The 15,052-nt window shown below is 40.7% G+C and overlaps 2 protein-coding genes across 6 annotated transcripts in view; one reads left to right on the forward strand and one right to left on the reverse strand.

Annotated features, from left to right (window-relative positions):
* Positions 1-4,515, forward strand: part of slc46a2 (solute carrier family 46 member 2) — a 14,734-nt gene extending 10,219 nt beyond the window's left edge. The window contains exons 5-7 of the mRNA XM_085463356.1: positions 1-22; positions 1,878-2,034; positions 2,116-4,515. The exon at positions 1-22 is cut by the window's left edge and continues 62 nt beyond it. Of these exons, the coding sequence (XP_085319482.1) occupies positions 1-22; positions 1,878-2,034; positions 2,116-2,164 (228 nt within the window). The 3' untranslated portion in view covers positions 2,165-4,515. The remainder of the gene's footprint in view (positions 23-1,877; positions 2,035-2,115) is intronic.
* The window catches only part of snx30 (sorting nexin family member 30), a 28,389-nt gene that overhangs the window by 6,703 nt on the left and 6,634 nt on the right, over positions 1-15,052 (reverse strand). The window contains exons 6-10 of one of the 5 annotated variants that reach the window (XM_085463351.1): positions 13,692-13,891; positions 11,788-11,877; positions 11,291-11,443; positions 10,163-10,226; positions 6,480-6,896 (exon numbers count right to left, since the gene is read on the reverse strand). In XM_085463351.1, coding sequence (XP_085319477.1) covers positions 6,760-6,896; positions 10,163-10,226; positions 11,291-11,443; positions 11,788-11,877; positions 13,692-13,891 — 644 coding nt within the window. In that variant the 3' untranslated portion in view covers positions 6,480-6,759. Of the gene's footprint in view, positions 1-6,479; positions 6,897-7,908; positions 9,683-10,162; positions 10,227-11,290; positions 11,444-11,787; positions 11,878-13,691; positions 13,892-15,052 lie in introns of those variants that run through there. The other 4 variants (XM_085463352.1, XM_085463353.1, XM_085463355.1 and 1 more) reach the window with 4 other exon arrangements.

The raw sequence follows: 15,052 nt of genomic DNA on the forward strand, positions 1-15,052 counted from the left end.
CAGGTCCCAGCTTCTTCATGTGGTGAGTACGCAGGAAAGATTTTTGAGCACTTAACACACACTTTGTATTTCATCTTAAAAAAGTGAGAATATTGGAGGCTGTCATTTGAGCACATGAATGAATGTATAATATTGGTGCCTGAACACAATGGATGAAAACCCAGTGTGGTCATTCATAATAAACTCGACACATATTTACTGACTGCAGCATAAAAAATCAACGATGGCTTCAGAGTTCGAGGAGCAGAGCGGGTTGAGAGTAGGCTGGAGTGATCTGTGGTTGCATTAAAGCAACGACAACATGACTTTTCCTGCGAGTTGTGTTTGCTGTCTGAAGGTCATTGATACGTTAGAGGGGGAAAAAGACTCACCAGTCCTGTTTATTTTTAATGCTGGTGAGAAAATACTGTGTCAGCAAAGCATTGTCGTTATATGACTCTTAAACAGGTTTGTCAACTCTGACGCATTAAAGTTCATGTCACATGGATTACACTGCCCCATGAAAGAGCGAGGCCCAAACAACTTACTAATTAATGAAAAGACCATGTATGATTTAAGCTTGTTTAGTATTAGCTGTCACATTTTTACACTTTTCAGCATAAGCAAGAAGATTTTATAAGCCAGACGTTAGCAGGAGCTGTTTCTTGTTCCAGCTGTTTGGTTTTTTTTACTGCTTTATAGGATTCAGATGTGCACGCAGGTGGCACAACGCTGAGGACTTCATTTATTATTCAGTCATTATGTAATCGCAGAATTTCCCGTATAGCTGTCAGACACGGTTTCTTTTCTTTCTTTTTTAAAATTTAGCACATAGTCACATGATCCTCCACAAGGAAGCACTTGGTGAGAGTGGTAAGGAAGAACTGCCTTTTAACAGGAAGAGACTCGGGGAGGGGCAGCCATCTGCCATGACCGGTTGAGGGATGGGAGCATTATTCCTCAATTAGTGGAGAATAGAAGGATTGTTTTGTGAAGCCTCGCAGCAGTCTGAGCTTATAGCAGCATCACTAAAGCGGATCCAGCTCTAACTATAAGCTTTTTCAAAACATAAACAAAAGAAGGTTTAAAGCCTAATTTTAAAACTATACTCCCCTGAAGCCAAACTGGGAGCTGTTTCCACAGGAGAGGGGCCTGATAGCTGAGGGCTCTGCCTCCCATTTTACTTTTAGTAAATCTTGGAACCACAAGTGCAGCTTGATTGCGAAGTGCTCTCCTTCAATAGTATTATACTGTGAGGTTTTATTATATTTTTTAAACATCTTAATAAAGGAAGACCTCAGGTGAAAGGGCCCGATTGTTGGAATGCCACTAGAAACGATTCATTGACTCTGTTTTACTCCCTGATGAAGACCCGTGTGCCGAAAGCAGTTGGAGTTTTTAGGTTAAACATAATCTTCCCTGTAAAACTGAAGACATTTTAATTTTATTTTGAAATGTGGTTGCCTTGGAGTCTTGTGATATTTAAGCCTTAATAAAGCTGCCACCATTTTAAGTCTTGTGTTTCAGTGTGCGTGCACTGAGTTTGAGGGAGTTTTGGATGCATGTGAGAGGATCTGTGCATAAGCAAGTCCTCCATGTGATCCCTTTAAGGCTGCTTCACGATAAACAATGACCTGCATATTATAAGAGCCTGCTCTGCAACTAGCCAGAGAAGGCGTCCTCCCTCTCTGTCACACATGAACACACAGTTTCCAGGTGATTACAGGATCAGATCAATTTACTGCCAGGGCTTTTTCTCCCGTCATCTGCTTGAAACGTCAGAAATGCAAACACACACACACACACACACACACACACCAGCAATATCTTGTATAGATTAAACAAACAGCAAGCTCTTCTCTCTTCATTCCCTTTGTCTTCCATCCCCTTCTCCTCAGGCATGACCCTCACCTTCCTGCAACTCGCTCTGAAGTTTGCCAGCCTGGCGTACATTCCCGCTTTCACCAAGATCTATCAGGGAACCCTGGACTGGTTCCCAGGCTTTGTGTTCACACTAGCCAGTATTTTCACAGTACTGGGAATGACACCCATCAGGTATGTGTGCCCATCACTTCAGACTAACGTGCCCGCCTTTCAGAGTCTCATTGTCTCATCTCCTCTGTCTACTCCCTCCAGTATCATCGGCTGCAGATCACCTCAGAGGTGGCAGTATGAGAAGATTTAGAGCGGCCGAACCAGTAACATCATCACCAGCAGCAGCAGCGAGTGAGCATTGGTGCAAGGCAGAAGGGAACTGAGACTTGAAACTACTTCCTGTGGTGTTCCTCAGTTATAAAAGAGGGCAAACAGTATTTTTACATCTACATCTCAAATAGACATCTGCCTCACAAAGACAGAAGCTGCCACGGTGATTTCCACATAGTTTAGGATTTGTCACGGACTGCGTTGGCTGCTTCTGTCAGCAAACTGTTACTCACACGCAGTTTTCAGCCATGGGTCATGTTTTAAACAACTTCGTTAGGAGTTTTGTATCCTGGAGTCCTCTCAGGCTGTTACAGGAACAGAAAGTTTGACACAAGTTGATCTCTGTTATGAATTCACCTGTTTTTACTTAACTGCCTACTGTTTTTGTAGATCCGTAAACTAGAAGCTAGAAGTGGAAGTGTGGTTATAAAATCAGGGGGTTTTTTTTGGCTGTTACTGTTTCCATATTTAAAGACTTTGCAGTTGTTACTGTACTTGCACAGTAATGTGCACAAACTTAATGAGAGTGCTGCTCTGATGCCAGCTTAGCTGCAGTTTGGGTTTAGGTCAAAGCTACATGAAGTGAATCCAGTTTGAGTCACAGACGGTGTAAACGGTGGACATGGCCACTGTGATGTCTCAAGGTGAAGCCTCGAGGCTCGAGAAACCGCACAGTCATTGGCTAACAGCTTCTGACTGAGTCTAATAAAGAGGATCATTTATGAAATCTGAAACTAGCGACATTTTCTTACATCATCTGTACAAGCCCTAACCCTGCAATGCCATCTATATTTTTTCTCAGACATGAGTTTAATGGCCAGCCCCCTGCTGGCCACGAAACGACAATACAGATTTCATCAGACGCAGAAGGCACGCCCATCTTTTTGTACTGTTTACATCTGTGTCCTGTTCACATCACCTTAACTCCTCTAGAGGCCACTGTTTCTGAGGTGTGACTTAAACCTGCTGCAAGCCTACGCTGCGTTTTACGGAAGCTCGTCTCTGTCAAAAACAGTTTCTGGCATCCACAAATGGAAAATTAGAGTTACTATCTCCAAAATTTTGGTCTACAAAATAAAAAATACAGTTATTACGTCAAAATTTTGAGATAACGAAACATCGAATGAGCTCTGCCAATCAGGGTTTTTTTTTTTTCAGTGGCGGAAACGAGCTTTCAGCCCCAATACCAAACATACCAAACTTTTTCTCTCTCTCTTTTTTTTTTTTTAAACAGTGTTGTATTAAGCTCCCTGATATAATAGCTAAGCATTACATCAGTGGCAACGGACTAATTGCATGCACTGCTTTTTAAATCAGCAGGGCTTGCATAGACGCCACTACAGATTGGGCAACAAGCCCAAAAAAGTTGAAAGAAAAACATACTCCATAAGTCTGATGCGCACTGTTGCACATTATAAGACTGAAACACGACGTTCAATCTGTAAACCATAGCAAAACATTGCCCAGTTTTCTTTAGATTGAACCAATTTTTGCTGCTCAGAGGATATTATTGATTTTTTAAATATCAAATATTTTACCACCTGTCTGCGCCCAGTGGCAAACCAATTATTAACAAAACAGTCACCTCTTAATTTCTTTGCTGCCAGAAACACAAAGAAATAAGTTTCACAGGAAGCTAATGCTGCGTATTTGACAGATTAATCCTACTGACGCAGTTCGTAAGGAAACAAAAGGAAAAATGTGTTGTGCCTGAAACATTCAGCGCAACGTTAGCAAACGATCACAAGTGCGTGGACAAGTGTTCTGTGGATGGGAAAAAACTGCTGGATTCTCCCCCGCTCATGACTCCGTGTATCATCACCATCGGTCAGCTGCTCACAACACATATTTTAGGAAAAGCTTTAGGTTTGGTGTCATTTGACGTTCTCGCACACCGACTACTGGCAGTCTAAGGGATCTTTTTTGACATAACTTTTTGTTTGCTTTTATATATTTTTATTATCCTTACATATTGACCCACTAATTCATTTGATTGTGCTTTATGTTCATCTGTCTAAGTCTGAAGGTACTGGTACAGTTCTGTGTATGAATTTATGTAGAAATTTAAAGCCATATTTTAGTTATTAGTAGACATGTTTGTATAGCTGAAGTAGTGCTTATAGTACTGATTGAAGGAAACCAAATGAAGGTTTTTTTGTAATAGTTATTTTGCATTTGCACATTATTGCACTTTTATTTGTTGACGGTACATAAAAGGGGGCTTCTGCTGTAGTTTAAATGAAATTATTAAACATAAAGAGCAACTTATGTTGGTGTTCGAGCTGCAATGACACTAAAAATCTTTTTGTTAAATAAACATTATTAAGGCTTGTTGTGATGTTTTTAAATTGTCTGTATGAAAGAATATTTAAATATTCAATCCTTTCTAAACCTCTTCATCCAGAGCATAACTGCAGTATATTTAGTTTTTTGATGACTATATACACACACATATATATATATATATATATATATATATATATTAGGGGTGCAACGATACACAAAATTCACGGTTCGGTTCGGTTCGATACTTTGGTGTCACGGTTCGATATTTTTTCGATACAAAAAAAATGTTCATGCCTTTTTAATTTGTCATTTATTAAAATTATAAATATATATTTTAACTCAAAAGTACAGTTTTTAAATTTAACCCGAACCCTTGTGCGTGTTTTTTATTTTGACAGCGAATGCGCACCTGCGGACCACTTATGTGCAGCCCTGGTTATTTAGCTTGTCATATTGCAGCCACAGAAATTCTTTTGTCCATGAAACCATAAAGCTGCACTTTCTTTTTGCCTTATAGTCTGATTTGTCATAACTTCTCTGTTTTGTGGTAAGCTTTTCTTTGGCTGTCACTTCTTCACCCTGACCTGTCTTATTTGGCTCAGCAGAACTAAAATATATATCTGTCTGTGAAGGTTCTCAGTCATCCAGGTCATCGTAGTCAAATATAAATCCTGCTGCTTTTACACACGAACTCACATAAGCTCAGCGATTCTCTGCGCGATCAACCTCTCACATGTTTAAGCTGCGGGAGATTTCACTTGTCATGTTTGCATAGTAAGCTAACGATTAATAAGACGATGTCAGAGGAATTGGTGCGCAAATTATCATCACTCACAGATCAGTGCCATCTCTCTCTATACACAGTTCACATGATTGCAAAGTGAAAGCAAAAAAACAAGCGCAAATTCAAACGTGACTTCAATATGTCACATATTGACAGTGGCTCACTGATGCCAATGACATAATTACCCAGCTACATTTCCGAAAGAATGCAAAAGCATTGACATATATTTTCCTTCCTACAATAGCCCGACGGGCAGGGAAGAGATAGATTTTGGTAGCCCGACTGGAAAAATCGCTAGCTCCAGGACGTCGGGCTAGCGATATTGCGAGCCCTGTATCTGATTGAGGAATCACTCATCTTTGGAAAAGAGAGTTTATTACAGAGAGATGGCTCTTTCCAAAATAAAAGCTATACTATCCGCTTCTTCTGGGCTATATTCTCAGCAGCATAAGGAGAATCATGTGCTAACAGCTGTCTAAATGACTCGGCTAAAGTTTGTAGCATGCATGCTTGTTGTTTTTGTCTTTGCACTAGGATGATGTCGGTGTAAATGTGCAGTCATATTCGTTGTGTTCCCACTAGTGCTTTCAGGTTAATCTCGTTGAAATGACCTTAACGCCACAACAGGGCAAATCTCCGTTAACGAGCTACCGCTGATCGCCCCGTGCATGGGGCTAGACAGCCAACACGTTAACGAGCTAACTGCGCTAACACACTAGCTCCCACCCATGTAATTGAGCATTGCATGGCACATCCAACATACTGTTTTACTTTAGTCCATGACTCGCTTACCTTCAGGGTCATACGTCACATGAAAACCAAAATAATTCCAAACGCCAGATCTGAATGAGGGTGGGGGAGGTCCATGTTGTAAGTAGAGCTTAACTTCTGTCTCGCTAGCTTGCCCTGCGCTCTTCCTTCTGATGCTGTCTGTGTTGAGCGCTCAGTGAATCTGCGTTCGACTACTCCGCCTAGGCTGCACTGTCGAGCCTAGGCGGAGTAGTTGAACGCAGATCCACTGAGCGCTCAACACAGACAGCATCGTCAGAAGGAAAGTTGATAAAATAAATTACAAATTTTGTATTGTTCATACATATGCGTACCGAACCGAAAGCACTGTATCGAACGGTTCAATATCGATACGAATATCGTTGCACCATAAATAAATACACACACACACACACACACACACACACACACGAAAAGTTACAGAAGCAGAAAAATATCAAATGCATTCATTCTTTTTATTATTGGTCCAATATATCAGAAAAACCCCAATTTGTGTTAAAGATAAATTGCATCAAAAACAACATCAATGTACAAGCTTATTTATAATTACAACAAAATTGTTATTAACATCCAAATGTACAATAAGGGCTCTGAACGTAAACAGCACACAATGAGGAGGAACAGAGGTTTTAAAAAAAAAACAAAACCATAACAGACAAAAAAGTGATCTGAGGTTTAGACTGACTTGGTTGCTTTTATTAATCATGTGCTGAAAATCAGATCTTATCTTCATGTGCGAATCCACGCTGCCGGGACGATGAGAGGAAGAGTGAGGCATTGGGGGTGGAGGATGTTTGGCCTGGAAATATTTGAATGAAAACTCTCCCCTCCAACAGGCTCATAACAGACGTCCCTGTTTGAAGGATTTAACCTGAATCAGCTTCATATACAGCATTTTTTGAATGTGTCTCAACTGACTTTAGACCAGTTTGTTTTCAATTTTTCAGCAAATTAAATTAGAAAGAAAAACAATTTTTTTCCCCAGCAGAAGTTTCTGCCAGGGCCTTGAGCTACATATTTAGTGCAAAACAATTCAGCAGGCACATGTAGTATAATAATAATAATAATAATAATAATAATAATAATAATAATAATAATAATAATACTAGGGCACTGGCTAATAGAGAACATTGATCACACTAAACAGAGCTATTGTTGGAGGTTTAATGTGCATCAAAAGTAAATCTGTTTTGGTTGTGGCAGGTTTACACTGTTCGTGCACATCTCTAATCCCTTTTAAATCTTTATGCACTCATATAAATCCCAAAGATGCCCTCCAGTTTCATAAATGTGTGTCTCACATGTCAATTACTTCATTTACACCAAAGCGATGCTCTACAGATGCACCAGTGCCTAATGATAAGAAATCAAGTAACAACAACAACTCACAATCCTCAGCAGATACCAATGTTATACCTTAAACAGAACAGGAAATGTGTTTTTCAAGCTTTATTATATTTATTTGTTTTAGTTTTTTTTGTAATATTTATGCTACATTTCATCCAGTTACTTCTCAAACTGCACTCAGGGTTCAGTGAGTTTTAGCTACAAGCAAACATTTAATGTTTTTAAACCGATCTGGGGTTTTCTTTAGTATAAACAGATGTATGATCCCTTTAATTGATAAAAGCTGGCACCTGATGTGTTTGTATGAGTACAATCAATGTGGGAGCAGCTACAAATACTGCTCAATAGCACTACTAGTGGACTACTACTAGAACTTTACAGTCAAACTCTAAGGTTTGAGCTATTCAAATGCAATGGAGTTATTATAGGACAACAGTATGGGCAAAAATGATCGTAGTAAATCTTTGGATTTTCCCTTTTAGCCCTGGTGCATCCATAGGCCGCTCCCCTGCAGCTGCCTCCGTCCATAAAGATACTTTTTATTCACATTGTTGACTTCTACTAGTTACAGAGTAGCTGCTTCACTCTTTTAAAGCTTAAGGGTAAAATGTGAAAGGCAAAAGTAGATAAGGACAATAAAAAAAGAGAGAGAACAAAATAAACCCAGTTCACTGGCAGCTGCAGACGCCTCGTCAGGATGCTGCAGCGCTTGCATTTGGTTGCATGGAGGCGCAGGCTCAGTAATGTGACGGCTACTTTACTTGATTGTAACAAAATCTGAAAGCAGCTCTAGTCTGGAAATCCTGTCAGTGAAGGAGAAACTCTTAACCAACAGGAGGACAAAACGTGGTGACTGTGGAAATGTCACATGACTGAGTCTGCCTGGGCGTCATTGGTCAGGTTTTAGCTACTTTCAGAGTAAAAGGAAAGCAGAATAAGCTTTCCTGTGTTGGCAGTAAATCAGAAAGTTTTAAATATTATGATTGCAGTGAGGGGATTTTTCCCATTCAGGAGTTGGAAAATAATAAAGGAGTGTGATGCAAAAAGTGTGCCTCACATACAGGGCTCCACCTCATTATCCCATGAGTCACAGCTGAGCAGATTGCTAACAGAGCTGCACCGCAGAGGGTTTCCATGCTGTTCAGTACCTCAGTCTCAGCCCGTTTGGTTAAAACAGGCAATTTAAGAATTTAAAGTAATGTGTTGCATCGCTCAGGGTGTCGTTTTTTGTTTGTTTGTTTTTTGCAATGTCTCACTCTTAACATGACACAGCAGGGATTTTTCCACTAGCCCCAGAGGTTTTAGTTCCTCTGTAAGCCAGCAGCATGAACACACTGACACCTTATATTCAGGATTCATGGCTTTCTTAGGGATGGTTATGCATGCTTCAGTGCAGGGTTTTATCACTTAGGCAAGGAAATAATAATAAGTTAATTTAAAAAAAAAAAAATCCAATGGTAAAACATTTACGTCTTCTTACCACTGGAGCCTTTACCTTATTATTATGAACCAAATGCACCATTAACGTCACCAACTGAGGTAAGTCTTTGCTTAAAGAAGAAGAGGAAGGGTATAAATGGGAATGGTGAGAGAAAGACGATATCAAGAGAAGCCAAAAGAGGTAGCTCACTTCTTCACTTCCCCCTCATTTCAAAAGCATGGGAGAAAACTATTAACAGCTTGGCCACAAGGTGGAGCCGCTGTTCTCTTAAAAACTCCACCTTCCACAAAGTGACCTCTCAGACAAACCTCAGCGTTCAGCTCAGACGCCCATAGAAGCTTGTTGCCATCACTTAAAAAAACAAACAAAAAAAAAAAAACAAAAAACTTTTTGCTACCTGTAACTTAAAAATCTGAGTTATAATCTCAAAATTTCAAGTTATTTTCTCATAAGTTTGAGTTAGTGAGACCAGAGATTATAGCCCAAAATGGTGATTTATAGATGGCAAGACCTTGTTTTCTTCTGTAGGCACCTTCATCGTCATCGCTGAACACTGTTTATCTCCATTTATCTGTGAGGGTTTGTAGCAAAAAACAAAAACAAAAACCAAGACATACTAAAGTGTCCCTTAGGGAAAACACGCAGAGGTCCCACTTGAACATTTTTCACATACCACCTGATTTTTGTGGGTTATTTTTAATAACAGGTGCAGGAACGACAGGGGTGAAGTTTGTGACCTTTGGTAAAAGTATAGAGTAAAAAACAACAAAAAACAACAGGTGTGGTGCTTTGAGTACAAGAGAGTAAATTCCTGTTCATTCACTGTCGTATTTCCCAGAGGCTTTTACAACCTGGCAGGACAAAGAAAAAAAAAAAAACATCTTGAGGATGTTTTGAACACATCTGAAACAAACCTAAGATACTTCATAGACCCACACAGCAGCAACACCTTCATGAACAGTTTTCTCAGTATGAAAATGGGAGAGCGTTGAGTAAGAGACTGCGGTTAAATAAATACAAAGCAGCGTTGGCAACCGACTGTTAACTCGAAATATAAAGTAGAAAAAGTCAAAAAAGAAACAAAAACTATACATAGTAGGTTTCTCCTCTTTTCCTAGCTGTCCTCGAATGCACCGTATGTTTCCTCCTTAGCGGACCAAAATCTTAGAGGGAGACGACTCCCCTCATACAATCATCTCACAGGAGAACAGGGGCCCCGAGTCCAGCAGGTAAACCTGCTGCCCTGTTGGTCTTTTTCCGTGGCATGAACGAGAGAGTGTGTGTGGAGAGACGGAGAGAAAGAGATAGAGAGATGTTTCAGTTCGTCTCACTCGTTTTGTCTTCAGTCTGTTTGTCCTGGAGGAGAGTTATGAGCGACTCCCACGCTGCCTGGCACTGCGCAGGGCGGAGAAGGACGAAGAGTCGGCCGACGTGGGGAAAGAATGAGGTAAAAGGGAAAGATTGGAATTATTTAGGTGAGTTCTGAGGCTGCTCTGAAAGATTTATGTTTGTAAAAGTCATGTTTTCACAGTGAGAGCTCAGAAATCTGTACAGTGATTCCACACATCTGCCACAGAGGCTGCTGAGGATCTACCAGATAATAAAAAAAAGTCAGATGGCTCTAGCACTCACACATGAGTACAAAACAGTCTCTACGGGCTAATGAGCGAATGCGCTTGAACAGTTTCAGAGAAATTTCAGGGAGGATAAGGCTAACAAACTAAATACTGTTTGTTATTTTTATGCATTGAAAAATAAACATACACAAGATCATGAGAAGAACAAATAAACAACCTTTGTAATTAAAGCACATGAAAGAAACAAGATGAGAATTTGTAGTCCGTCTTCTTGAGATCATTATATTGTTAGCAAGTCTTTCACACCTTTCCTAGGCCTCATGACATCCTACAGTTGTAGTCAAGAAAACGGGACAGGAGGTAATTATGTGGACTGACTGCACGCCTGCTCATCCTAAGCATGTGCGTTTTCCACGTAGAGAAAACCAAAAACAAGGTGAGAGTTGTGCGTAATCAGTGCAACGACGGCGACCAACAGTTAAAGTTCATTTATAGTAATACTGAGTTGTGCTCGCATCATTAAATAATATTTCTCTAGTCTACATAAACTTTTTTTTAAACTCAAATAATAAGAAACTGAAAAAATGAACCTGTTTTTTATATCTTAAATTAAGTGCAGACTCTGTACGCATGAATAGATGGGATCACTTTGGAGAGAGGTTAGTGTTTGTCTTCTTGTCATCTGTTGACCCTCCCCCCCCCCCTGACGGCTGCACATCATTTAGCGTCTCCCTAACTGCTCCACTGTTTTCAGTCTTTATGCCACTATAAAACTGGAAACACTGGTATCAGTGGGAGTGTCTCCGGTGACCTTTAAGAACAGCTCGTGTGCTGCCTGAGGCTAAAAGCTGGAGTGTTTTTACAGAAATTACACAGGCGTACCTTTTCATAATGGGTGACGTTTTTGTCGGCCATGCCGGTGAGAAGCTGCTTGAAGTCTTGTCTCTTGTTGCTCTGCCAGCGCTCCCAGTCTGCCTTCAGGTCAGCGTTGAAACACTCCATTTTGTCCTGGCATTTCTCTACCTCCGCTGGTATCTGGTATAACACAAACAACATCAGCTACAGGAGCCATAGGGGACATAATACAGGACTAATTTACAGGACAAGAATCACAAACAACATCGCCGCTCGAGCGGTGCAGGAGCGTTGGTGGGGATGGGGTGTGTATTAAATCCTGTGATGTTTGTATGGGCAAAAGATAAAAATGAACAACTTTATTTAACATCCGACAAATCTAACCTGGTCACCTGAAGAATGATCTCTTAACTTGTAATTTATTAAGTTTTCAATTCTAAGAATGCCAGTGAAAAGTAAAGACGCTCCCAGAAGTGACAAATGCAGAAACGGCAGATTCAGATGAAAGGAAGGGGAAGGCTCACGGGCGTTCTGTCCTCTTGTTTGCGCAATACGGCTGCTTCTAGACGGCCTTCGTACTCCGCTTGGCTCTGGTCTCGCTTCCTTAAAACATTCTGTAAACAGACAGAGAAGGTCATACGTTTTATTTTGCACCCTTAATGTGACACTGTCCGAAGTATTTTATAAGAAAGACAACATGTGCAAACTGTTAAACTGAGACAGAGATGCTGAATCAGGAGCTTGGCGAGGACAGGACATGACACATGCAGAATCTCACACCATACTTCCTCTATTCAGGTTCAAAGGTGATGAAAGCAGTCGCTGCTCGACTGTGTGCAGGCAGAAGGACTCGCACTTTATGCTGTTCTGGGTAAATTTCTGCCCCCGCGTATCTTCCTTATGTTCTCCGCTATAAATAAATGAAACTAATCCACGGTTAAACATTACACATTTTTAAGCTTGTGCCTGCGAACCGAGCAGAACTGCCGTTTCCACTCTTTTCCATCCAAAACCTATAAATGTGTTTACAGTGGAAAACTTCAGTAGAACTTTCCTCTGCTAATTTTAGCTCAGCAAACCAGACATCTTTTTTTCATTTTAGTTTGGAAAGAAACAGGCAAAAATATTTTAATTTCACATAAGTTTGCTTCTTTTTGTCACTAGGTTTGAGACAATGACACGGTTTTTGTAGTTTTGCCTCTCTCTGCCTGCACAGTCGAGATGTGGTTGAAGTGCAGATGTTCTGCTTTAATTCTGGTTTAACAAAATAACTGTTGAGGAATATTGCTATGTTTATACACAGACCCCACATCTCCACAGGCTCAAAACTAACTGGACAAGCTAACATCATTTTATGAGGATTGTCATGAAACCCTTTTGCAGTCAATGACCACCCAAAGTGTAGAACCTATGGACATCACAAAAAGCTGTGTTTCCCTTCCAGGCCTTTATTTTATCCTTCAGTGGGTTTTTTGCCTTCAGTAACTGAAAAGCACGCTCTGGAGTGACATCAGGTTGACTTTTAAAAACATTCCCTTTCTTTGCCTTGAGAAACCCCCTGGTTGTTTTGCTTTGCGTCATTATCCATTTGTACTGTTAAACACTGTCTGATCAGTTCTGCCCCATTTTGCTGAGTGTACGGCCCTGTATGACTCCCAATTCACCCTGCTCGTCTATCAGCAGCATCAATACACATTAGTGCCCTGGTTTCACAGGCAGCCATAACAGATGATGTTGTATGCTCCAGGTCAGGAGCTGTTTTTGTTTCACTTCCCATCATCCCATCATTCTGGTAAACGGTTCATCTATGCAAAGAAGTTTTTTGGCCAATACTAATCTGGTCCTCGTGCTCCAGAGTGTAACCAGTGGTTTGCGTCTTGTTGTAAACCCTCTTTATTTACACTCATGAAGGCATCTCTTGATTTTAGACCTTGACAATGATGTACGCACCATCTCAAGAGTGTTCTTGGCTTAGTTAGATGTTGTGAAGGGAGGTTTTCTTGGCCATGGAAATAATTCTGTCATCATCGACTTCAGTTGTTTTCTGTGCTCTTTCGGGTCTTTTGGTTTTGATGAGCTTGCCAGGGCTTTCATTCTTTTCAAGCAAGTTAAGCAACTCTCTCGCTTTGTCTTTTCAGCCTAACAATAGCTTTTTTCACTTGCATATCTCTTTGGACTTCATGTTGATCTTTTATCTGTCATGAAATAACAAGAGAACAGGCCTCATCTGACCATGAATGTTATCATCAGCCAATTAATTACTATGAGTTAGTATAAAATGTCCAAAAAATTCTAAACAGTTAACGCTAAATTTTTGTTTAACCTACACCCGGGGACTAATTAGCAGAAATTAGAACACTTTATTTTGTTCCCTTTTCTTGACACATCAAGCAGACGTTACACGTTTTTAGTGCCACCAACTCCCTACCTTCATTGATTCGATGTAGAGAATGTATTCTCTGAGCACGGGTAGAAAGTCCTGGCCCATGTTCTCGCTCATGTCCTCCAGCGCGCCGCAGCACGTCGTCACACAGCCAGCCACGCCCTCCAGAGGGCGCTGCAGCTCCTCCTCTGACCCCGCCCAACTGGCATAGACTGTACCATACTCGCGTAGCTCAGTTAGATACTCTAGTCGAGAGATGGGGTGAAAGAGTTGGTTAGGTCAGATCTGACTTCTTAAAGTCAGAGTTACTGCAGAGTACTAGTGCTGGGAAATAAATCACAGCAAAGCCACAAGCATAGTTTTTTTTTTTACACTATTGTTTTTAACTTATTTTCTGTACAGCACTTTGGTCTTGTGCTGGGTATTTTAAAGTGCTTTATAAAAAAAATTGGATTGGATTACACTCCATCACCTCACAGGTCTTTATTATTTACAGTCATCAGTTTCCATCTTATCTCCTCTAACAAGGCCGCCGCGGACAGCCACTGGTCTACAACTTGAACAGATGGTGCCGAGCAGCACTTCACGTGGCTGGTGGCAGTTATTTACACAGTCACTTTTCATGCATGAGTTAGGCCTGCAGTTATCAACCACAAGGCCCAAAGGTCTGTGGATTCCTCTTCAAACAAACACACTCCACAGTCAATACTGCATATCAACTCATCCTAAAACTCATTGCTTGTGTCCCCGGTACAGACTGGACGATCGCACATGAAATTCAAACGCCGATGCTACAAAATGCTACCAGCAAAATGGCCAAGAAACGTAATATAAAGAGCAAGCTCCAATGCACTATATGCACTCGTTGCTTGCTGGTGCCTAAAATACACATTTGGAAGAAGTAGCCTCGATGAAGTTCATCTGTAACCACAAGCACAGTGGTAAACATACAAATAGCTCCTCTATAGTCACTGAGGCTACGCTGCAAAGAGCACAGCACCATATGAATTTGGCTGCTTCCTGCGTGTGCCTAAAATACACGAATGGGGTAAGCAACTCTAGAGAATTTAACTCTTTATCCAGCCATAGTGCTTTATACATCTAAGGGGCAGCATGGAGTTTAATATATTTGGTAAAATAAAAACATCCTATACAAACGAAAGCTTCTCTTCTGGTTTTTAGCTTCTTCTTTTTTTTTTTATGATTCAGCATAATTATTTCTCCTTTTGTGGGTTTAATTTAGAATGGAAAAAAATAGATAAACAGTTCACCATATGTAACAGCAAAGGTGTCGGGGACTTTTGATGATGATACGAGCCTCCTACGCCTCCTACATGAGGCATTTCAGGCATGTCCAGCTAAGAGAAGACCACTGGCCAGCCAGGACACTCTGAATAGGTTATGTC

This window comes from Copadichromis virginalis, linkage group LG7 (genome assembly GCF_057382275.1).
Source record: "Copadichromis virginalis isolate Kocher_CV1m ecotype Utaka linkage group LG7, C_Virginalis_male_GT1.1, whole genome shotgun sequence".
In the NCBI taxonomy this organism is placed as follows: Eukaryota; Metazoa; Chordata; class Actinopteri; order Cichliformes; family Cichlidae; genus Copadichromis; species Copadichromis virginalis.